The sequence below is a fragment of the Rhinopithecus bieti genome, unplaced genomic scaffold, assembly GCF_001698545.2.
Source record: "Rhinopithecus bieti isolate Rb0 unplaced genomic scaffold, ASM169854v2 scaffold_5019, whole genome shotgun sequence".
In the NCBI taxonomy this organism is placed as follows: domain Eukaryota; kingdom Metazoa; phylum Chordata; class Mammalia; order Primates; family Cercopithecidae; genus Rhinopithecus; species Rhinopithecus bieti.
The window spans coordinates 516,346-538,319 of NW_016804585.1; the positions used below are offsets into that span (position 1 = coordinate 516,346).

General features: G+C 51.6%; 2 protein-coding genes across 3 annotated transcripts in view; both read right to left on the reverse strand.

Annotated features, from left to right (window-relative positions):
• The window catches only part of GSDMB (gasdermin B), a 14,955-nt gene extending 5,107 nt beyond the window's left edge, over window positions 1-9,848 (reverse strand). The window contains 5 exon segments of the mRNA XM_017869262.1: window positions 380-604; window positions 2,988-3,158; window positions 7,748-7,823; window positions 7,826-7,990; window positions 9,771-9,848. Coding sequence (XP_017724751.1) covers window positions 380-604; window positions 2,988-3,158; window positions 7,748-7,823; window positions 7,826-7,985 — 632 coding nt within the window. The 5' untranslated portion in view covers window positions 7,986-7,990; window positions 9,771-9,848.
• Window positions 9,849-11,921: 2,073 nt separating this feature from the next.
• ORMDL3 (ORMDL sphingolipid biosynthesis regulator 3) lies at window positions 11,922-18,635 on the reverse strand. 2 transcript variants are annotated; one of them, XM_017869263.1, is made up of 4 exons: window positions 18,318-18,635; window positions 14,877-15,072; window positions 13,987-14,138; window positions 11,922-13,560 (listed from the first exon to the last, which is right to left on the reverse strand). In XM_017869263.1, exons 2-4 carry the CDS (start codon window positions 15,048-15,050, stop codon window positions 13,425-13,427), a joined length of 462 nt encoding a protein of 153 aa, XP_017724752.1. In that variant the 5' UTR covers window positions 15,051-15,072; window positions 18,318-18,635; the 3' UTR covers window positions 11,922-13,424. The 2 variants fall into 2 exon arrangements, with proteins under 2 accessions (XP_017724752.1, XP_017724753.1); XM_017869264.1 differs by having other exon boundaries at window positions 14,877-15,067; window positions 18,318-18,630.
• Window positions 18,636-21,974: the final 3,339 nt, after the last annotated feature.

Sequence of the window (21,974 nt, forward strand, 5' to 3'; positions counted from 1 at the left end):
GAGACGGAGTCTCGCTCTGCCGCCCAGGCTGGAGTGCAGTGGCTGGATCTCAGCTCACTGCAAGCTCTGCCTCCCGGGTTTACACCATTCTCCTGCCTCAGCCTCCTGAGTAGCTGGGACTACAGGCGCCCACCACCTCGCCCAGCTAGTTTTTTGTATTTTTTTAGTAGAGACGGGGTTGCACCGTGTTAGCCAGGATGGTCTCGATCTCCTGACCTCGTGATCCGCCCGTCTCAGCCTCCCAAAGTGCTGGGATTACAGGCTTGAGCCACCGCGCCCGGCCAATGCCACCCACCCTTTCTTGGGGCAATGTGGCCAAGAGCAGCAGGGCTGCTAGGAGAGGAGTGAAGGAAGAATCTAGGGCTGGCATTGCCTTGACCTGCGGGGCGCGGGCCAACGCTGACCTTCACAGTTCCTGCCTCCCAGGATCCTAACCTTGTGTTCATAGCTGAGATGGCTCTGAAAAATCTGGTTCCCAAATTTATATTGCCGGTCGCTTTTCAGGGTTTCCTTCTTTACCATCTCCAGAGTTTCTGTCACCAGATACAGGTTTTCTCTCCTATTAATTGATCGGAATGAAAAGGGTAGTTCCCTCTTCAGCTTCCTGGAGACAGTAGAGAGAGATGAGAGTTGAGGATCTCAGGGTCTTACCTCCCAGTGACTCTTCTCCCTCTCTGTGAGCCAGCTCCCATTTAAGATTAATCGCTTCCGAGACTGGAAAACCAAGGAACACAGCACCCCATCGCAGTTCACTTTACCCACCTCGGGGTGGAGGTAGGGGTGGGGTACGAAGTAGGGCGAGAGGCCAGGTATGGTGGCTCTTGCCTGTAATCCCAGCATTTTGGGAGGCTGAGGTGAGTGGATCACCAGGCACACATCTGTAATCCCAGCTACTCAGGAGGCTGAGACAGGAGAATCACTTGAACCCGGGAGGCAGAGTTTGCAGTGAGCCAAGGCTGCACCATTGCACTGCAGCCTGGGCAACAGAGAAAGACTCCATCTCAAAATAAATAAATAAATAAATAAATACAAACAAAGTGGGGCAAGAATTCACTAGCATTTATGGAGGATGACAATGTGCCAACTGTGAGACACACTTTTCCACTTCACTTTCACAATCCTATGACGGTAGGCAGAATCACATCCACTTTCCACGTAAAGATACTGAGGCTTAGTGACAGGTTGTGAATGGTCCAAGGCCACACAGATAGTAAGTGTAGAGCTGGGATTCAAACCCCGGTCAGTGTAAATCCAAAGGGAGTGCCCTTCCCATGACACTGAGATAGGCATCTGTGAAGCCCAAGACACCGTCTTCTCTGACGACGGACTCCAGCTCCTTGCACCGGTCCCTGGAGCCAGCTGCATCACCTGCCCTTAGGCTCATGAAGCATCTGATTCCATTCCCGCTGTGGGAAACTCATGTTATGACCTAAAATGTCTGACGGAGTTTCTATTTGCAATCAAAAGGCCCTCAAAGAAGACATGGGTCCCTGCCTCCGATGACCTTCCCCTACCTATCCAGTGCCCCCAACCCACATATAGATACCAATACCCTCACCTGACAAACAAGCATTCTATAGTAGAAAACACTGAGCTCTCTTAGAAAAATTCCGAGGGCCCTCCCTACTGTGGTTGGGAGGGGTAATTCAAAGGACCAGTAAAATTTTATTGTAAGCCTTTTTTAAAATTTATTAATAAAAAAGAGGGGGCCTGGGCGGAGTGGCTCACACCTGTAATCCCAGCACTTTGGGAGGCCAAGGCAGGTGGATCACCTGAGGTCAGGAGCTTGAGACCAGCCTGGCCAACATGGTGAATGAAACCCTGTCCCTACTAAAAATACAAAAATTAGCCAGGCGTGGTGGCGGACACCTGTAGTCCCAGCTCCTCGGGAGGTTGAGGCAGAAGAATCTCTTGAATCCAGGAGGCAAAGGTTGCAGTGAGCCAAGAACGGGCCATTGCACTACAGCCTGGGCAACAAAAGTGAAACTCCATCTCAAAAAAAAAAAGAAAGAAAGAAAGAAAAGGAGAAGGAAAAAGGCACCTGCTCCCACTCCACTCAAGGAGAGCAAGCCCAGGAGAACTGCGGGGCACCTTCTCCTGAGCTACTCCGCAATCTCCAACAATCCCAGCTGAAGAGAACAACCACAGAACTATTGTTGCGGGCATGGCTAGTGATGTCCTCTTGAATTGGAAGCATCTGCCCACCAGCTACCAGCACCTCTGTGGCATTTGATCAGTGCCACCCTGCTGGGGTGGGGTGGCTGCACTCCGTGCAGGAAATGTCCTCCAAGGGGTGCTTTGCTTTCATTGTGCTTCACTTCAGCTCTCTTTCACTCAGTACCTACTATGTGCTTGGAGTTAATACAGAAAGGTTAGCAAAGTCAGTCCTTTGTCACAAGTCGCTTCCAGTCCAGTGGGAAAGACGAACATGGAAGCCACTGGCTTGCCCACAAGGCAGAGGCAAACAAGCACAAAATACTGATGTGGGCAGCTCAGTGCAGGAGAGCAGAGGAGAGCAAAGGAGAGTGCCTCTTAAACCACCAGGTTTGGAGGCGGAGGTTGCAGTGAGCCGAGATCGCGCCATTGCACTCTAGCCTGGTCGACAGAGCGAGACTGTCTCAAAAAAAAAAAAAAAAACAGGTTTGTCCAAGTCAGAGGAATTAACCATCCTGGGGGACAGCAAGGATATGAGTGAATTGGGAGCCTCAGAAGGCTTCCTGGAGGCTGCCTCTGGGTGAATGAGAAGGTTTTCTGGAGGCAGAGAAGAGGAAGGCATGCTTGTGTAAAGGGCAGGCTGGAGGAATCCTGGAAGTAGAGAGTGAGAGGCTGCCCTAGAGAGCCAATCCTCCACAAAGCTAATGAAAAGCAGGGAAAATAAAAATAAAAATAAATAAATAAATAAAAGAGCAGGTCCGCCACCCTTGAATCCCTTGGTGCCCAAGATGGGCTTCTTCCCCTCCTTCCCTGCTGCCCAACTCCAACCTCACCTGTTCTCAAGGGTATCCAGATACTGCTGGGATATCCGGTTCTCAGATATCTCAATTTTCTGATCGTGGGAGCCCTGGAAGCTGCCTGAAATTGTTATTTTTTTGGGCAATTTCACTATCAACTTTCCCTTTGAGTCTACATTATCCAGAATTTGAAACTCAGTCTTTTGACTTGGAAAGAGAATGGTAAAGGTCACTCTGGAGTGGACCCCCAAAAGATCTCTCTCCAAAAAACTCTCCTTGGGGCAGCCCCATCCTGGGCTCCATGCCACCATCCCCCTCCCTTCTGAGAGAGCGCTCCAGCTGTGGCTGTCCAGGAAATGCTGTTCTCACCAGAAGCTCAGTTACCTGGGGTCACAGGATCCCAGATTGGAGCCCACTCCTCCACCTTCTTACCACATGACCTTGGGTAAGTCACTTAACCTCTTTGTTTCTCCATCTACAGTACGAGAATATTACTAATGTCTATTTCCTATATTTAGGGAAATTAAGGCTGGGCGCAGTGGCTCACGCCTGTAATCCCAGAACTTTGAGAGGCTGTGGCAGGCAGATCACTTGAGGTCAGGAGTTTGAGACTAGCCTGGCTGATATGGTGAAACCCCGTCTCTACTAAAAAATACAAAAATTAGGGCCAGGCGTGGTGGCTCTTGCCTGTAATCCCAGCACTTTGGGAGGCCGAGGTGGGTGGATCACATGAGGTCAGGAGTTCAAGACCAACCTGGCCAACATGGTGAAACTCCATCTCTACCAAATTAGTCGGGGGTGGTGGCACGTGCCTAATTCCAGCTACTTGAGAGGCCGAGGCAGGAGAATCGCTTGAACCTGGGAGGCGGAGACGAAGGTTGCAGTGAGCCAAGATCAAGTCACTGCACTCCAGCCTGGGCGACAGCGAGATTCCATCTCCAAAAAAAAAAAAAAAAAAAAAAGCAGTTATGTTGCTGTTGTTTGTGTGAACCACACAAGTATAAAGTGAAGCAACCCTGGAAAGTCACCCACACGCATGGACTCTGCCCTAATTGATCAGGCACTAATAAGGGCCTTGGTTCTGAGTCAGTTGCCGCCCCAGGGTTCGTGGATGATATGTGGACATCCTGAAGGGGCTACGTGCCTTTGTCTCCAACCTCCCAGGCGGGAACTTACAGGGGAAGAAGAGCTCCCATTGCTAGGTTTTGGAGGCAGGGCTGGATTTCCAAAGACAAATCCATTTTGGAACTGGTAGAAATGTGACAGAATTGGAAACAGAGCCTGAAATCACTATTTGTGTGTACACGAGACACAAATGTCTTAGGGACCATTTGCTTCTTGAGCAGTGTAAAAGAAAAGAAAAATATCAGAGAGAAAAGAAAATAAAACGATGTGCACAAAGAGTACTATATGAAGAAGAGGAAAAAGAGTACTTCCGGTAGAGAAACCTGACAAACATTACCTCAGCCAGGTGATCAAGGTCAACATCAACAGTGATAGGTCATGTTGATAGGACATACCCCTGATGTGATGTAATAGGAATGGTACTTTACCTCTGTGGTCTTCCTCCCCGAGACCCAGAACCCAGTCTAACCATGAGAAAAAACATCAAATTCCAACAGAGGGACATTCTACACTATCCCTGACCAGTACTGCTCAAAACTACCAAGATTATCCCAAACAGGCAAAGTCTGAGAAACTGTCACAGCCAAGAGGAGCCTAAGGAGACATGACAACTAAATGTAATGTAATGTGGGACCCTGGATGGGATTCTGCAATAGAAAAAGGACACTAGAGTCAAAACCAAGATAACATGGGCCAGGCGCGGTGGCTCAGGCCTATAATCCCAGCACTTTGGGAGGCCAAGGCAGGTGGATCACCTGAGGTCAGGAACTCAAGACCAGCCTGGCCACATGGCGAAACGCTGTCTCTACTAAAAATACAAAAAAGCAGCCGGGTGTGGTGGCGGGCGCCTGTAATCCCAGCTACTCGGGAGGCTGAGGCAGAAGAACCACTTAAACCTAGAGGCAGAGGTTGCAGTGAGCCGAGATTGCACCATTGCACTGCAGCCTGGGCAACAGAGCGACACTCCATCTCAAAAAAAAAAAGTTAATATGAATAAAGTATGGACTTTAATAACAAACAAAAAATTCTATGCACTTTTTTCTTTTTTTTTTTTTGAGACGGAGTCTTGCTTTGTCGCCGGGCTGGAGTGCAGTGGCATAATCATGGCTCACTGCAACCTCCGCCTCCTGGGAGCAATTCTCCTGCCTCAGCCTCCTGAGTAGCTGAGATTACAGGCGTGCGACACCACACCCAGCTAATTTTTGTATTTTTAGTAAAGACAGGGTTTTGCCATGTTGGCCAGGCTGGTCTCAAACTTCTGACATCAAGTGATCTGCCCACCTCAGCCTCCCAAAGTACGGGATTACAGGCATGTGCCATCGCGCCCAGCTAATTTTTGTATTTTTAGTAGAGACAGGGTTTCGCCATGTTGGCCAGGCTGGACTTGAACTCCTGACCTCAAGTGATCCACCCGCCTCGGTCTCCCACAGTGCTGGAATTACAGGCGTGAGCCACGTGCCCAGCGCTATGCACACTTTAACTGCACCATCAGCATTACACAGTTACAAAATAACCCATTTAAATAGGGAGCAGACCAAGCTAAAAATCAATTCAAATTACCAATTCCCATTATTGTAAGGATTTTCTTTTTTAAGTTTGGTTTCACCTCTGCCTCCGAATTTTATATGCACACAGATGAGCTTTTCCTTAAAGGAAGTTGACTGACTTAGTCAATTTTTTTTTTCCCCAGACTTACACTTTGCCCTGTCCCTGGGGAGTAATATTATTGTGGCAAAACATCCTAGTTCTGGGTTGAAGTATTTTTCCATTTTCAGTGAATTGATCATTTGGCAAACTGATTTTTTTTTCTTTTTTTGAGAGCTGGCTTTTAGCAAATTGGCTCTTGGCAGTTTACTTTTCAGAGCATTGACTCAGTCTTTGAAAAATGCGAATCTGAAATTTCTCCAAAAGCCCCTTGCTTGCTTAACGAAACTCCACTTGTGGAAAGGTCCACCACCTCCAAGTAATCTGGGTACCGCTCTCAGTCACTTAAAGCACTTCCTGGCACATTGTAATACTCTAAAACTGCTCAGGGCTGTTAGAGCTCTTTTCCATCTCTTGGCATGAGACCTCATAAAAAGAAACAGACTGTATCAGAGAGGTCTGAGCTATGAACTCCTTGCCATTTTTCATATTATGAAATATTTTTTCACATTATGAAATATAATGAACTCCTCACCATATTCCAGCGTGGGGTCCAAGTGAGAGTTTGACACTTAAACCCTGGGGCTTCTGAAACCCAAGTACCCCAGGAATAACTGAGATCAGAGGCAGGGAGATGGAATAATTGACTCTTCCATAAATTCCCCCAATATCTTAGGGATTTCTGCTCGTCAGCAACTCCCCTTTCAGTCTTGATAGCCAAGGAACATGAAAGGATAGTAAGAATCACCACCATGACCACCAGATGATGGGAGCTAACTTTTATTGAGTGCTCCTTTTGTGGCAGACACTGTGATAAATGATTCACATAATTTGTTCTAATTTGATTCTTTTTTTTTTTTTTTTTTTTGAGACAGCGTCTTGCTCTGTCGCCCAGGCTGGAGTGCAGTGGCACGATCTTGGTTCACTGCAACCTGCGCCTCCTGAGTTCAAGCGATTCTCCTGCCTCAGCCTCCTGAGTAGCTGGGACTACAGGCACGCGCCACCATGCCTGGCTAATTTTTTATATATACTTTTTAGTAGAGATGGGGTTTCACTGTGTTAGACAGGATGGTCTCAATCTTCTGACCTCATGATCTGCCCACCTCGGCCTCCCAAAGTGCTGGGATTACAGGAGTGAGCCACTGTGCCTAGCCCTCATTTGATTCTTACAACAGTCTCTAGAGTTGACACATGAGGAAACTGAAACTTAGAGCAATACAACAACTTGTCCAAAGGTCACCCAGCTGATAAGAGGCAGAGCCAGGCTTTGAAACCAGGTGCTTCCAGCCCTAAAGCCTGCATCCTTTCTTAACCAGTAAGCAAACTGCCCTCATTTACTTATCCACTTAAATGATGAACACAGGAGAAGCTCCGCTAAATTAAAAGCAGATTGTTTTACCAGGGAAAAATGGGAAAGAAAGACCATTTAGGAATGTGTTTCCAATGGACGAATAGAATCTCTACTTCTCCCACTCTCTCCCATGCCAGCTCCTTCCTGTGCATTTCTTCTTTTTTTTTTTTTTTTTTTTCTTTCTCTTTTTCTCGAGAAGCGAGCCCTCGCTCTGCCCTCACCCCTCAGCTCGGACGTGGCAGTGGCCAGATTCAGCTCCACTGCCCAACTCGCCTCCCGGGTTTTACGCCCCTTCTCCCCTGTCTCAGCCTCTCCCCGAGTAGCTGGGACTCACAAGGCGCCGCCACCCGTCACGTCCAGCTTCGCTCCCGGTCTAGTTTCTTGTATTTTTTCTACGTAGACACGTGGGGTCTTCACCGTGTTAGCCAGGATGTGTCTCGATCTTCCTGACCCTTCGTGATCCTGCCCGCCTCCCAAAGTGCTGGGATTACAGGCTTGAGCCACCGCGCCCGGCCTCTTCCGTGCATTTCTTAAATTAAGGTGTGTGGATGTGTACAAACAAATTCCACAGTTTCACTGATTGGTTGATTTAGTTGATAACAATGGTGAATTGAGAAGGAGATGGAATACAAATGGTCAAGGCCTCCTGGCTGGCCACCTGTCATCTACCTTATACTGACCTTGGAGCCCAGAATCCAGTTCATCTAACCGCTTGTCCCGATCTGTGTCCAGAATGTCCATCAGGGTGAGGCTGTCGTGTAGTGCCGGCATCCAGAGAAAATTCTCTTCTCCCCCACCAGATGGAAGCAGTGGAATCTATCAGCATCAACGAGGCTTCTAACAGCAATCATATCCCCTCCAGCATCCATCTCCTTAACTACAATTCTTGTGATTTCCTCAAATACGCTGAACATTGCACCTGGACCAACTCAGAAATAGAAGCCAATTTCAGTTTTTGGGAGGAGGGTATTGGTTCAAGTATGTAAATCTTCCACATTTGGCAGCCTGAGGTGTCAGGCCTCTGAGCCCAAGCTAAGCCATCATATTTCCTGTGACCTGCACATATACATCCAGACGGCCTGAAGCAACTGTGTTGTAACCAAGCGAGTTGTAGAGAAATGCCACACTATGAGACTCATTCAGGAGTCCTTTATTGCCGGCGACCGAGAGACGGCTAGCACTCAAAATTTTCTCGGCCCCGAAGAAGGGGTTAGATTTTCTTTTATACTTTGGTTTAGAAAGGTGAGGGGGAGCCTAGCTGAAGCAATCTTACAGAAGTAAAACAGGCAAAAAAAAGTTCAAAAAGACAAATGGTTACGGAAAAACGAACAGTTCCAGGTGCAGGGGCTTTAAATCTATCACAGGGTGATAGACACGAGGGCTTTGGGTACCATCAACCAGACACAAATGTGGGGGCTTAGGGTACTATCAACCAGACGAATTCCTGGGAACTGCGGTTATAGCTTGCCACAGTATCTTATCAGTTAATTGCATTCTTGGATGTGCTGGGAGTCAGCTTGCACAAGTTAAGTCCTTGAGGAAGGGGGGTGGGTAAGGGGCGGCAAGTGAAGGAGCCAAAATGGAGTTTGTCTGGCTCTCTCAGCTAAGGGAGAGTCAGTTCAGGTTAAAACAAGGTAGGGTATCACAACTGAAGATCCACAAAAGAAGTGAAAATAGCCGTAACTGATGACATTCCACCATTGTGATTTGTTCCTGCCCCACCCTGATACAATATAGTCTCCCCCGCCCTTAGGAAGGTACTTTGTGATATTCTCCCCAGCCCTTAAGAAGGTACTTTGTAATATTCTCCTGCCCTTGAGAATGTACTTTGTAAGCCTATCCCAAGCCGGTAAGAACTAATGATAATCCCACCACCCTTTGCTGACTCCTTTTTCGGACTCAGACCACCTGCACCCGGGTGAAATAAACAGCCTCGTTGCTCACACAAAGCCTGTTTCCTGGACTTTCTTCACACAGACACACATGACATGAGGTCAGGGAAGAACCAAAGGTTCCAGGACAACCAGTACCTGGAATGATTTGCCTGCCTTACTTCTAGAAGGTGAGGCAGCCATGACTCAGTAAACAGGGCTAAACATCACAGATCCCAGATTCTCCTCTGCCCCTCATGAAACCCATCTAAAGGAAAAAAGTAGCAGCTACTGTCCCAAATAGGGAAAGTGAGACCCATTTTCTACATCTCCCACAGCAGAGTTGCCCCCTTGTTCCAAGGGGCCTGAGGGATGGAAAGGCAGGCCCACCACGCCCCAGCCAGACTAGCGCCAACATTGACGAACAGAGGAACCAGGGAGGGATGAGGGGCACGATTGCCAGACTTCACATTACTAACCTCAACGGGTCATTTCTTCCCTTGGCTCTGATTCTTGGGCTCCCTGCCTTGCTGTATTCTGCAAGGCAGTTGGATGGGTGCCTCCCTACCAACAATTTCCCAATGAGGCGGTGGTAAGTTGGCCTCAGAAGAAACAAAAGCTTCCTGGGATCCACTTCCCCATCCTACCTTTGGTCACCTTCCCCTACATCCCTTCTGCCTGTTCCAGGCACTTATCCACTCACTGCTTCCTTCTCTGTCTCTACCCCCATCATGGTAGTTGATTCTCAATTCACCACCACCCTGGGAATTCCAGGTGTCCGGAAAGACAGTGCCCGGGAACCACAGGCCCATCTCAAGTGGTACCCACCTCCTCTCTGACCTTAGCTGTTCACCAGAAATGGAAGTTGTGAGAATCCCTGCTGCAGATCTCTGCACAATTCCTGGCCTCTGAATCTCAGGAAGCTACAATAATGAAATTGAAAGTTGTCCAGGTGTGGAACTTCCTGGATGGGTGGGTAGGGCTGGGTGCCCCACCTCCCAAGCCTTTAGATAAGCCACGTTATAACTAAGCTGGAGGCAGATGAGGCCAGAACCACTTCTTCTTGGACCCAAGGAGTGCGTAGGAGATCCTGATATGTATTCTAGGTGAGTTTAGGCCAGACAGTGGTGCACACCACGGCGCCCTGGGCCATGCAATTCAGTGTGTTTGGAATAGAGAAATGGAATATGAGTAGGTATCAAGTGCCAGCAGGCAATGGCTATGTCTGCGCCAGGGACATGAGGACTGTAACCCAGCAGAACCAGCTGCCCAAATGCCCAGGACAACAGCAGCTAACACCTGGAGGGAACAGGGTGGGCCTGTAAGGAGCACTCAGCCTCCCTCCCCATCCGTGCTCCTGTGTACACTCTCAAGGAGATGCTGCTCTTCCTTATCTGGATGCCACCCAGCTTCTCCACCTACCTCCTTCTCCAGGGAGAGGCCTCTGGCCTCACCCGTGTCCTCTCTCAGAGATAACCACCCTGGTGAGCCCAGCCTGTCTTCCGGCCTCTGCATGCCTCAGTTCTGAAAGAACATTTGAAGGGATGACAGAGGCCAGGCGCAGTGGCTCACACCTGTAATCCCAACACTTTGGGAGGCCGAGGCGGGCAGATCACTTGAGGCCAGGAGTTCAAGACCAGCCTGGCCAACATGGCGAAACCCCGTCTCTACCAAAAAAAAAAAAAAAGTAGCTGGTTATCGTGGCCCACACCTGTAATCCCAGCTACTCGGGAGGCTGAGGCAGGAGAATCGCTTGAACCTGGGAAGCGGAGGTTGCAGTGAGCCAAGATGGTGCCACTGCACTCCAGCCTAGGTGACAGAGCAAGACTCAGTCTCCAAAAAATAAATAAAGAGATGACAGTGATGGTAGTAACAATTATAATAATAATAACATGGCTACCATATATTATTTACTATATGCCAGGCACAGTACTAATGCTCACAACAGCCCTAGGAGGCATTATCCTTACACAACAGTGGAAGAAACTGAAGCTCAAGAGAAGTTGACATAGCAACGTGGCTAACAAGTGGCAAAGCTGGGATTCGAACCCAGATCGTTGTTGATGTTCCCCAGCACCTCACCCTGACTGTACTCTTGCAGGCTGGTGAAAGCAACCAGGGCACCCCTACTCCCAGGAATGAGAGCAGTGGCTATATTTCTCTTTCCAATACTGTGTGGGCTCTATTGGGAGAGAGCCGGTGGCTGGACTTGGGCAAATACCCCACACTCTCCCTGACACTCACTCCAAGGCTGCTGTGATGGCAGACCAGGGCCAGAGACCCTAGGTTGCTGGGGGCAGCCCCTCCCTTCTATCTGGGACTTTGTGCCTCTCCTGAGAATAGCAGCTCATACTGCGCAGAACACACTGGAAGTTCAGCGCCCTCATTAGATAAGGATTCCTTGCTATAGGACTCCTCTCTCCTAGCCATGGTGGACTCAGAAAGTCCCCAGAACCTCTTCCCCTGCCACTCAGGCTTATGGTGGGAGGAGGAAGTATGAAAAGTCCCCTCCACTGAAAGGCCAGAAGGAAACGCAGCGCTCCCAGGGGAGAGGTGACTGGGGAAAGGCCTTGGGGAGAGAAGTGAGAAACTGGAGAAGGGCTGGAGATTTACTGGGAAGGACTGGGCACCGCTTGGGACCCTGGCTCCATGTGTAAACCACTGCTGGACTGCCCCCCTCCCTGGCCATGGCACAAGTCACCCCATCCTGTGGGGCCAAGGCGCAAGACCAGTCGGAGAACAGCCAGGCAAAAACACAGAGAATTTTGCTCTCTGACTACTGCTGCCGTCGCCGCCAGTTCCCTCACAGCCCCCTTGGGGGATTTCCCTGCTGCAGCCAGCAGAAAGCCCAGCAGTCCCAGCGCCCCTCCCGCCACTGTCAGAGCTGCACTGATACCCCACCAGCACCTCGGCAGGAGCTGCTGCCCACACCCCTGCCCCTCCCCTCAGCCTTCCAGGAAGCAGAGGCCAGACACAGGGAAACAGGAACATGTTGCCCTTTTATTTGCGTTTCTCAGAATACTGTACAAAGGGAGTAAAAATCCTATACACACTTTGCTTAGAAAGATTTTAAGGTGAAAGTTCCCTATGATACATGGGGTGGGAGATGCAGGGCCAGGAGGCAGAAAACAGGCCCAGTGACCTCTCCTGCTCCCTCAGGCCCCTAGAAGAGGACACAGGGACCCACACCTTTTCAAAATTAACACTGTCCCTAGCCGAACTGGGGAGGAAGGAAGCTCTGGGCCAGGCTCAGGCTCCCGGCCTCACTTTCTTCTCTGCAGGCTGAGACAGCGCCTACAGGCCACGCCTTGCCCCTTCCCCTGTGCTGCTGAGCAGGGACCCTACAGGACTCTCACCACCGACCCCATGTGGGGTGGCCTCACAGCGCCACATGTGCCTGCCACATAAGAGGCCCTGCCCAGTGCCAGTCTGCATGAGGAAGCTAAGGGGTGAGGAGGGCCTGCAGAGGACCACAGCATCCATTGTTTCTGTCACAGCTTCCCCATACCCCTGCACGAGTCAGGACCAAGTTGGACCTGTGCTTACAATGACTCATGGGCCTTTTCCCCACCTATCCACCCAACAGCCAACCCAGGAGTTAAGCCCACAGCAGCCTCCCTCCCCTATTACTATCACATTCTGTGGGTAAATCAACCCTCCAAGCCTGCTTCCCTCCCTGCCCACATCCCAAAGGAGACTGGGTCTAGCTTGTGTCCCTACCCCTCCCTCCCTTACACCAGTCCTCTGCTGCTATGTGGCCCCATTCTTCTAAGTCTCGATTCACTAACCCCCTACAGCTCCCCAACCTCCACCAGGCCAGATGGCAGCAATCCTGGCCCCTCACCTCTGGGACCAAGCCATCCACACGCCACCCCATCTCCCCCCACCTGACCCTCCCCACTCCCAACCAGGGCCCCGGGTGGGCTGCAGGGAAGCTGCCAAAAGCCCGAGACTTGGATTAGACAGCTCTCTACCCAGAAGGGCAGGGCCTCATCCCACACTTGCTTCCATACACAAAAGCACACACTGCGTGTCATCGAAAAAACCTAGGAATCACAGTGAAACAATCCAGAAGCCGCACCGCCCTCTGCTCCCTACACAGGGGTTAAAGTGCTTTGGCTGCCTGAAGGCAAACAAGTGAGCAGGGGTTTTTCCCCTGGCCTCCTGTCCCAACTGCGTGGTCCATGTTCAGCCCAGGAGCCAAGCCCATTCCATGACCACCTCCATGGAGTCTCTATTCAAAAAGCAAAAGGAAAAGATCAAAAACTTCAGAAAAGTCAGAGCCCGGGGCCTACCCCAACCCCACTACAAGCTACTCCAAGTTGGCTACTGGGGGAAGCGAGGGGGGAAACTAGGCCCAGAGGCTCAACCCCCATCTCTGGCAGTGTCCAGAGGCTTCTTCTTTCTGTGTTCAGTGTCGCAGCACATGCGTTTTACCCTACCCCTCCCCTGCCACCCTGGGCAGGGGAAGGGGCTGCCCCCTCAGTACTTATTGATTCCAAAAATCCGGACTCCGTGGAGCTGGGGCAGCTTGGGGATGAGCACGCTCATCAGGGACACAGTGTTGAGGACGAAATGGATCTGGTCGTACTTAGTGTAGAAGCTGGTGAGGAAGTACCTGGGAGAGGAAGGATGAGGAGAGATATAAAAGACTGTTGGGAGGACCCCTTCCTCCCCCACTTCCTGCGTAGGGAAAGGCAGAATCCTGACAGCTAAGGAGTAACAGAAGAAGTCCCCAGACCAGAGTAAGAAGCAAGAGCTCTCAGGCTAAAGAGGCCCCTCCCGGCCCAGCGCCACCCCCACCTCCCAACTTCACCCCAAGCCTGTGGGCCTATCTCACTAGCAGGAAGAAAGCTCCAATGGAGGAAAGATGGGGCCAGGGAGGCCCAAAGCCTGAGCTCAGGCTAAGACCCAGGAATATTCCAACTTCCTCTGTTCATCCCTACACCAGGAGCCACAGCAGGGTTGATAAGCATGACTGGGCCCTGGGGTCCTCCAGGCCTTGCCCTGCCTGCTGGTGTCTTCCTGTAGCCCAGGCACTCACAACACGATGGGTGTGATGGTCAAGAACTTCCGAGAGGCCGTGAACTGGACCCCATAGTCCATCTGCTCCCAGTGGGTTAGCAGCCTCGCCTTGCCCTGGTCCGGGGTCTCAAAGGGTGTCCCCTTCACCGTGTGCAGGAAGATATACATGCCCTGGAGGAAGAGGTCTTTGTTAGAGGATACAAAAGGGAAAAGGCCCCTGCCCAGCTCCTGCAGCCAGTCACAGACAGAAGTAACTCCCAGTGATCTGGAGCCTCCCTCTGCTGGGCAGGGGGATATGGGCTGGAGGTCAGGATGGAGCAGCTGGGAGCCTGGCAGGAGAAGAACAAGGGGACTCCCTCGGGGACAGGCTAGGCCTGGCATGAGAATGCGTAGCCACGAGACAGGCACCGAGATGCTGCCCCTCCAGGCCACTCATAGCCCCCTGTGTCTGCTGGGAGGAGGCAAGCGATGGGACTAAGCCCTGCTTATCCTCCAAAGAGGGCAAGGTAGCAAGTGGTGAGGGAGCAGAGAAGGGCAAGAGTGGAAGACGGTTCGAGAAGCTAACTTGAGAAAGGGGCATTTCTGTACCAGCCTAGGCACCAGGACTCCCGGGTCCTGGGAACTCTCTGGAGTCCTTTGTTTGGTTCTCAGGGGCACATCTTCCAGGCCCACAGCCACCCCACCCTAGAGATGTGGAAAAATCTGCAGATTTGATTCCTATCATGGTACACAGGGCAGGAACCCAGAAGGGGGAGCAAGGCAGAGAGATAAGGACTAGGCCTGGGCTCTGGAGGCAGACGTCAGTATGTCACCCTGACATCTGGGCCAGGCCCGACAGGCTCCTCCTATCCCTCAGCCCTGCCAAAGAGCAGCCCGGAGGGCGGGAGCAGGCAGCAGGCAGCCTCTCACCATGTTGTGGATAAGGTTGGTGAGGGTCCAGACGACAGGCACACTCACGAAGGGGATGCTCAGCAGCACGACGTGGAGGAGACCGATGGCCAGCACGTAGGAGAGCCAGATGCCGCGGCTGTTCATCACCCGCGTGTTGGGGTTCACCTCGCTGTGCGCTGTGCCCACATTCATCCTGCTGCCCCTCTCCACTGTTCTGCAAACAAGCAGCACAGGTCGGACAGGTCACACTGCTTCCCCTGCCCCCTCTCACCCTCGGATCCCGCTGGGAGGCAGGCTCTTCTTTCCCTGAGAACTCCAGGCAGTTCCACTCTTTTGATTCTCAAGCATGGAAGGTAGAGAAAGTCCATGTGGACTTAGCTCCACTCATTTCCTGCTGCTGGGCTGGGATAAACAGCAGGCTGCCCCATGCATTATCCCATTGGGACAGGGCCCCAGCAGGGCATCGGAGGACAGGTCATCAAGAGGCATGCAGCCCCAGAGCAGAGAAGTCAAGGCCCATCCCCCAGCCTCATCCCCTACGGCACTCCCATGAGGACGCTCTGCCGACAAAGCCCCAGAGACAGAATTCTCACTCAGCGTAACTCCTGCTGGACTGTGTCTCACTGAGGGCCTGATGTGGGACATCCACTCTTAAGCCCTTCCCATCAGGAAGGAAAGAAGTGAGGCCTGTGGGTACAGGCAGCAGTGGATGAACTATTTTGAGGTCACTGCATCCACTCACCTCCTCTAATTTTTTCAATTCTGGATCTCCCCAAACCCCAACTTAGGAGGACTGATCAGGTAGAAAGAATGAAGTGGGGAGAGAGGAAGACAGGAGAAAACAACAGACTAGGGACAACCTTTGCCCAGGCCTGGAAGGCACCCCTCCTGGGTGACACAAAACAACCCATCCAGATGTTTTCTCCATTTGGCAGCCACTCAGGCCAACCCTTGTGGTGCCACCCACTCCGCTGCCAAACCACCAGGGCCCTTTTCCCCACAAGAGAGGCGAGGATAGAGAACGTAGCCAACACCTATAACTCCCACAGAGAGCTGGAACCCACATCAACGTATGTCTCCCAAGGGCACAGACTCGAACCTGTGGCCTTCCTCCTGCCCCCGTTCTTCTCTGTCCTGCCCATCCTTCCCTCAGTCTCCCCTCTCAGCACCTGTTTCCAGGTGTACATTAGCACCGTGCCTTCCCCTGCCCAGCACCAATGGTAGGAGTCCTGCAGCAGGAGGAAACAGGAGGTGGCCGCAACCCACAGTGAGCAGAGGGAAGTAGAGAAGGAAGGGGTGGAATGATCTGCCCCTTGTCCAGAGCTTGGCTGTCCCCAGATCCCTGAGGGCCCTGTGACCAGGAGAAAACGGAGACAGACAGCACCTGTGTACTGGCTCACCTCCCTATCTGAGGTAGGGTCCTGCTTGCCAAAGACCATAAGGTCATCACCATGTTGACAGCCCCATCTTTCCTGGGAATGCAGAGAAGAGTCCCAGATGGAGATATTCTAGAAGTACCCAGAAGGCCACCTGCCTCATGCCCCTGCAGCAACCCCCTCAGACCCAAATGCTATCTATCTATCTCTGACTAGGAACTAGCCAAACCTGCACAGGAGCCTGAATCCTCAGGGGCCAGTTCTTTACTTCCAGGATAAGAGGAGCAAGTTTCCTCTTCTCAGACAGCTCCAAGCTTAGAGACCTCAGGGCAAATGTGACCCACAACACACCATCCCAACAAGCAAACACCCGTGTGCCAGCCTGAGGCGCACTCTGATTGCAGTGATGCTCCTGGGAACCATCAGCGCAGCCCATTAGGCTGGATAATGGAGCCTAACAGAAATCCTAGGATCTAGAAAGCCAGAGCTGACTCCCACTGTTTATCGTCCCAGGGCCTTGGGGCTTCAGCTACTCTAGCAGCCCCTGGGACAGCTACTACGCAAAAGCCTCCACCTGAGAGGAGAGGGTGGCATGTGGCTGAGAAGTGAGGGCTCTGAAGGACTTACCTCTAAGGAGAGGGAAACAGCGTCCCAAGTCTGACCTGAAACGCCAGCCCATCACCTCTCTGTAACCCGCACCTACAGGGGTGCTGGTGTAGAAAGCCCACTAACCCTTCCTAGCAGTTGTCCAAGAGTGCCAAAAGCCTCGTGGAATCCCAGACCACAGGACCCCATACCCCTTTCTGGCTTTCACAGGGCAGCCAACAAAACTCGATGAGCCTAGGAAAAGACTAGACCTAGGTCCCAGCCGACACCCTCGGAAGCTTCTTCCTGAAGCCTAAACACTAGGTACCCTGAGAGCAGGAAACCACCAGACACCCCTGAAAAAGAAGAGATCAATAAACTAACAAAAAGACTGGCAGCCAGGAAGCACTCTTGAGACTTTCGTGTGACTATGGGCACATATCACTTCCATTAGTAAAACAGCCAACCGACCCCTCCCCTAGATGGGGAGAAACAGAGAGAAGAGGCTGGCACAGGTCGACTAGGTCTACAGGAGCTGAGCTAAAAACTTTTGCTGCCACAGCTGGCAGGTGGCTGCTTAGTGCCGGGCCCTGATGTGGTTTCATAACCTGCCTCAAACCAGAGCCTGCAGCAACTCTGTTCTGTTAACCACTTTTTTGCTGGTAGCTCTTTCCCCCTTCTTCCCTCCCCACCCCCTCGGCTCCACGCACAAATATTCGTGCCCAGCCAGTATGCCAGACACTCAAGCCAAGGCTGAGCACCACCAGGGCAGCCACCAAGTGAGCCCTTCCCATTCCCTCCCCCAGGAAAGAGCAGCCCTCACAACAGCAAACCCCCTGTCTTGGAAGAGGAGCACAAAACATCCAGGCCTGGATGGGGACCCCAAAGGGGAGTCCGTGGCAGCACGTCACGATGCCACTTCCATTCCGCCCACCCCGCAAGCTGCAGGACCACAGCTGATCACCTCTCAACTTTGGCCCAGCCACCCCGACTGGGGGAGGGCGGTGGGAGCGGAAAGCGAGTGCCCAGGCGAACCCGCAGTAAGCAGAGGAGAGGAGGAGCGAAGAGGCGGAGTCCTCACTGTTGTTGGGGTTTTCTGAGTGAGACCTCGGGCGCGGGGCCGGGGGGAGGGGTCCCGCTCTGTTGCCCAGTCTGGGTCCTGGCACTCGGAACCCGGCCCGGTCCGGGACCCCACAGCCATCTCCACGCGTTCACCCAGCTCTGGAGGCAGCCAAACGTTCATCCCCGAAGCCCAGCCGCTCCCCGACTCCCACCCCTAGCAGAGGCGCTCCTCCCGACGTTCCACCCCCGGCCTCCAGCTCGCACTTTATTCCTTGGCCACCTCCCCGGCCGCTGCACCCCCTCGGCTGATGCACTCCCTCCACCCCCAACTCCCTCTGCCCCCGTCTATCCAGCCCGGGGCGCCTCCCCAGCAGCCCCTACCTTCCCTCCCGCCCCTCCCCTAGCCCTGGGGCCTCCTGGTTCTGTCTGGGCTCACCGTGCGGGGCCGGATATCGAGGGCCCGGGAACGGTTCCCGGGAGCGGGGTCCGCTGCTGCTCCAGCAGCTGTAACGACCAGCGGCGGCAGCCTCCCCGCTGGCAGCTCCGGCCGAATCAGCGCTCCGCGCCGGCCCCCGCGACGTCACCGCCCCGCGCCGGCACGCCCGACGCCTCCTGGGAGTTGTAGTTTCCTCCGCTGGTTCCCGGCCGGCCCGCCCGACGCTCCTGGGAGTTGTAGTTTTTCCTGGGCTCCGTTCCCGGACTCTCCGGGGACGCGCGGTTGGAAGTTGCACCGTGACGTGGTCAGATCGGATGATAGAATTTTGGTGCGTAACAATTCCAACTTTTGCTCCTGTGCCCTTCAAGTGTATTTTATCCGTGCCCCAGTTTTGCAGATGAGGAGACTCGGACTTGCAAGTAACTTGCTGTAGGTCTTTGCTGGGTGCCAGACTGGATTGAAACCCAGATATTCTGACCCCAAGTACAGGGTTTTTCCACTGCACCTGGCTGCCTCCGCCCTGGCCCCAGATTGGCTCCTCCAGAAACAGACTAGCCTGGCCCTTTGCCCTGCTGGGCCCTCCTGGGAGCGCGCTTTTCACAACATTGGCTAGGGTGAGGGTCTGGAAGGTCCAGAACGGAGCCTGCCTTCTCCTTCTCAGTCACTCTTGGCCCAGGCTGCCCCGGACCGGGCCACTTCCCTGGCCTCCCCGCACCTGACGTGAGAAGAGGCCACGTATCATAGATTCCTTGATCAGTAGTAAGGAGCCTGAGTTTCTGTCTCAGGTCAGCTTGTGTGGCTTTGAATGAGAGGTTCTGGTCTACAGTTTTCACATCTGCATCGTCTAAAGGCAAGGGCACATTTACTGCCTGGTAGACATAGGGCAGGCCCTCCTTTATTGGCAATGTGACCTTGGGCAAATTACTTGTCTTAATCTCCAATTCCACACCTGTGAAACCCCACCTCCAATGTTGTGGGAACCCAAAAAAATGTATGTAAAGCACCTGTTGCATTGTATGAATCTACTTAATATACTTTAGGAGGTTGCTCTTGAGGTCTCCTCGGTGACTCCCATTCTCCATGTCACCAAGAGGCCTTGTCTGAGTAGTTTCAGCTCCCTACCCAGCTTCTTTCTAAGTCCACTCTATGCAGGGCAGGGCTGGAATAGCAAGATCAGATGATGTCATGGCATGCCAACCTGACTCTGAATGGCAGTTCATGGCACCCTGAACTGAAAGTGAGGGAACAGGAAGGAAAAGGCTAGCCCAGGGAAACTGGGGAGCACTTCACTCAGACTCCACCTACCCTTCCTTCCCCAGGGGGCTGCCAGGAAACAGTTGTCACACAGCTGGAGTGGGATCCCCAGAGACACTTAGGGGTCACCAGGCAGGTGGGTATTTGAACCACCCAGAGCAGAACAAGCAGCTTCTTGAATATTTCCAGGGCCAATGGCCCCGAAAGGGTTCATCCCAAGATCGAAATAATCACCTGAGTCTGAAATAGCTCTGCCTGTGTCCTATGGAAGTTTCTCCTGGTTTATGGAGGTGCCTTTCCTTATAGGCATCTTTCTGCAGACATAAGCAAACCCAGTGTTGTTCTTTTCACAGAAACCTCCCCCGCATTAAGGCAAGAAAGGTGTCTGTTTTTTCCGAAGTGAGCCTGCTTGACTCCTTTGATTTTTCTCTGGGATTCTTCATCCTCCATCAAGTTGATCGATTCCTCTGGATCTTGGTCAGTTTCCTGACATCTCTATAAAGTTCAGTGACCCAGACTGAGTCCACGTCTCAAATGAGGTTCTGACTAATGCAGAGTCTAACAGAACGATTACTGGACACGTCATGCACTATTAATAACCCCTGTTATCAAGGATTTTTTTTTTCACAATAGGAATGAACAGAGTTCTGACTCACTCTAGGTTTGTGGTAAATTGCAGATCACTTTCTGCTTTATTTAGCCGGAGTCCCTGTCATCATCTTTCTCCTTCTCTAACTCTGCCCTCATAATTACCATGTCTTCCCCAAACGTTCTTCAACTGTGAATAGCCCTAAGCACTACGCAGAGTGAGTGACAGCTCTCTTATTTGGTGCTGGGGGACACACAAACCCTTGGACAAACCATTGTCACTGTGTGCCAAGAAGCTGAAAAATTCTCCATGCCTCAGAGCCATAATTACACTTCTGGTAGCATATTCTAAGGAAGTCATCCCATGTACAGGAAAAGCTGCAATGTGTCAGGATGTTCATTCCAGCAATATTTATAGTACTGAAAAACTGAAAGCAACCAAATGTGCAAGAAAAAAATTACAGTATATCCACTGGATGGAATAGTATGAAGCCATTTAGGACAGATTATGAAAACCCTGTGGCAGTATGGGGAAATGTTTGCTAAGTTATATGAAAAAATAAGGACACAAAATAGCATAAGATACATTCCCCAGGGATATAGTCAGCAAAGTCTAGAATGAAGAAAATTAGGACAAACACTCAATTCCCTTAACAAATAAAATTGGGGCCAGGTATGGTGACTCACGCCTGTAATCCCAGCACTTTGGGAGGCCAAGGCTTGAGTCCAGGAGTTCGAGACCATCCTGGACAACATGGTAAAACCTCATGTCTACAAAAAATACAAAAATTAGCCGGGCATAGTGGTGTGTCTATAATTGCAGCTACTCAGGAGGCTGAGGTGGGAGGATCAGTTGAGCGCGGGAGGTGAAGGCTGCAGTGAGCTGTGATTGTGCCACTGCATTCTAGTCTGGGCAGCAGAGTAAGACTCTGTCTCAAAAAAAAAAAAAAAAAAAAAAAAAAAAGGGGGAGAGACTTACAGATTAAAATAAATTAAGTGATATCAACTAAAAGTCTTATTTGGATCCTGATTCAAGCAAACTGACTTTAAAAAAAAAAAAAAAAAAAGGCCAGGCATGGTGGCACATGCCTATAACTCCAGCACTTTGGGAGGCCAAGGCAGGCGGATCACCTGAGGTCAGGAGTTTGAGACCAGCCTGGCCAACGTGGTGAAACTCCGTCTCTACTAAAACTACGAAAATTAGCTGGATGTGGTGGCGGGCGCCTGTAATCCCAGCTACTCGGGAGGCTGAAGCAAGAGAATCACTTGAACCTGGAAGGCAGAGGTTATACTGAGCCGAGATTGCACCGAGATTGCACCGTTGGCACTCCAGTCTGGGTGACAGAGCAAGGCTCTGTCTCAAAAAAAAAAAGAAAAAAAAAAGATTTTATTAAGTTATCAGGCAAATTTGAATACTGACAAGGTATTCAATGATATTAAGGAATTCTAAACATTTAGGCATGATATGGAATTGTGGTAAGATTGTTTTTTTAATTTAAAAAAGTCCTCTCTGGCCTGGTGGGGTGGCTCACGCCTGTGATCCCAACACTTTGGGAGGCTGAGCCGGGCGAATCACCTGAGGTCAGGAGTTCGAGACCAGCCTGGCCAACATGGCGAAACCCCACCTTCACTAAAAATACAAAAATTAGCCAGGCGTGGTGGCAGGCACCTGTAATCCCAGCTACTTAGGAGGCTGAGGCAGGAGAATCATTTGAACCTGGGAGGTGGAGGTGGCAGTGAACCAAGATCATGCCATTGCAATCCAGCCTGGGGGACAAGAGCGAGACTTCGTCTCAAAAAAAAAAAAAAATTGAA

Coding starts and splice junctions, on each gene's coding strand:
- ORMDL3 (XM_017869263.1), bottom strand. CDS start 15,050: ATGAATGTGGGCACAGCGCACAGCGAGGTGAACCCCAACACGCGGGTG. Junction 14,139..14,876: donor CCAACCTTATCCACAACATG/GTGAGAGGCTGC, acceptor CTCTTCCTCCAG/GGCATGTATATCTTCCTGCA. Junction 13,561..13,986: donor ACCATCACACCCATCGTGTT/GTGAGTGCCTGG, acceptor TTCCTCTCCCAG/GTACTTCCTCACCAGCTTCT.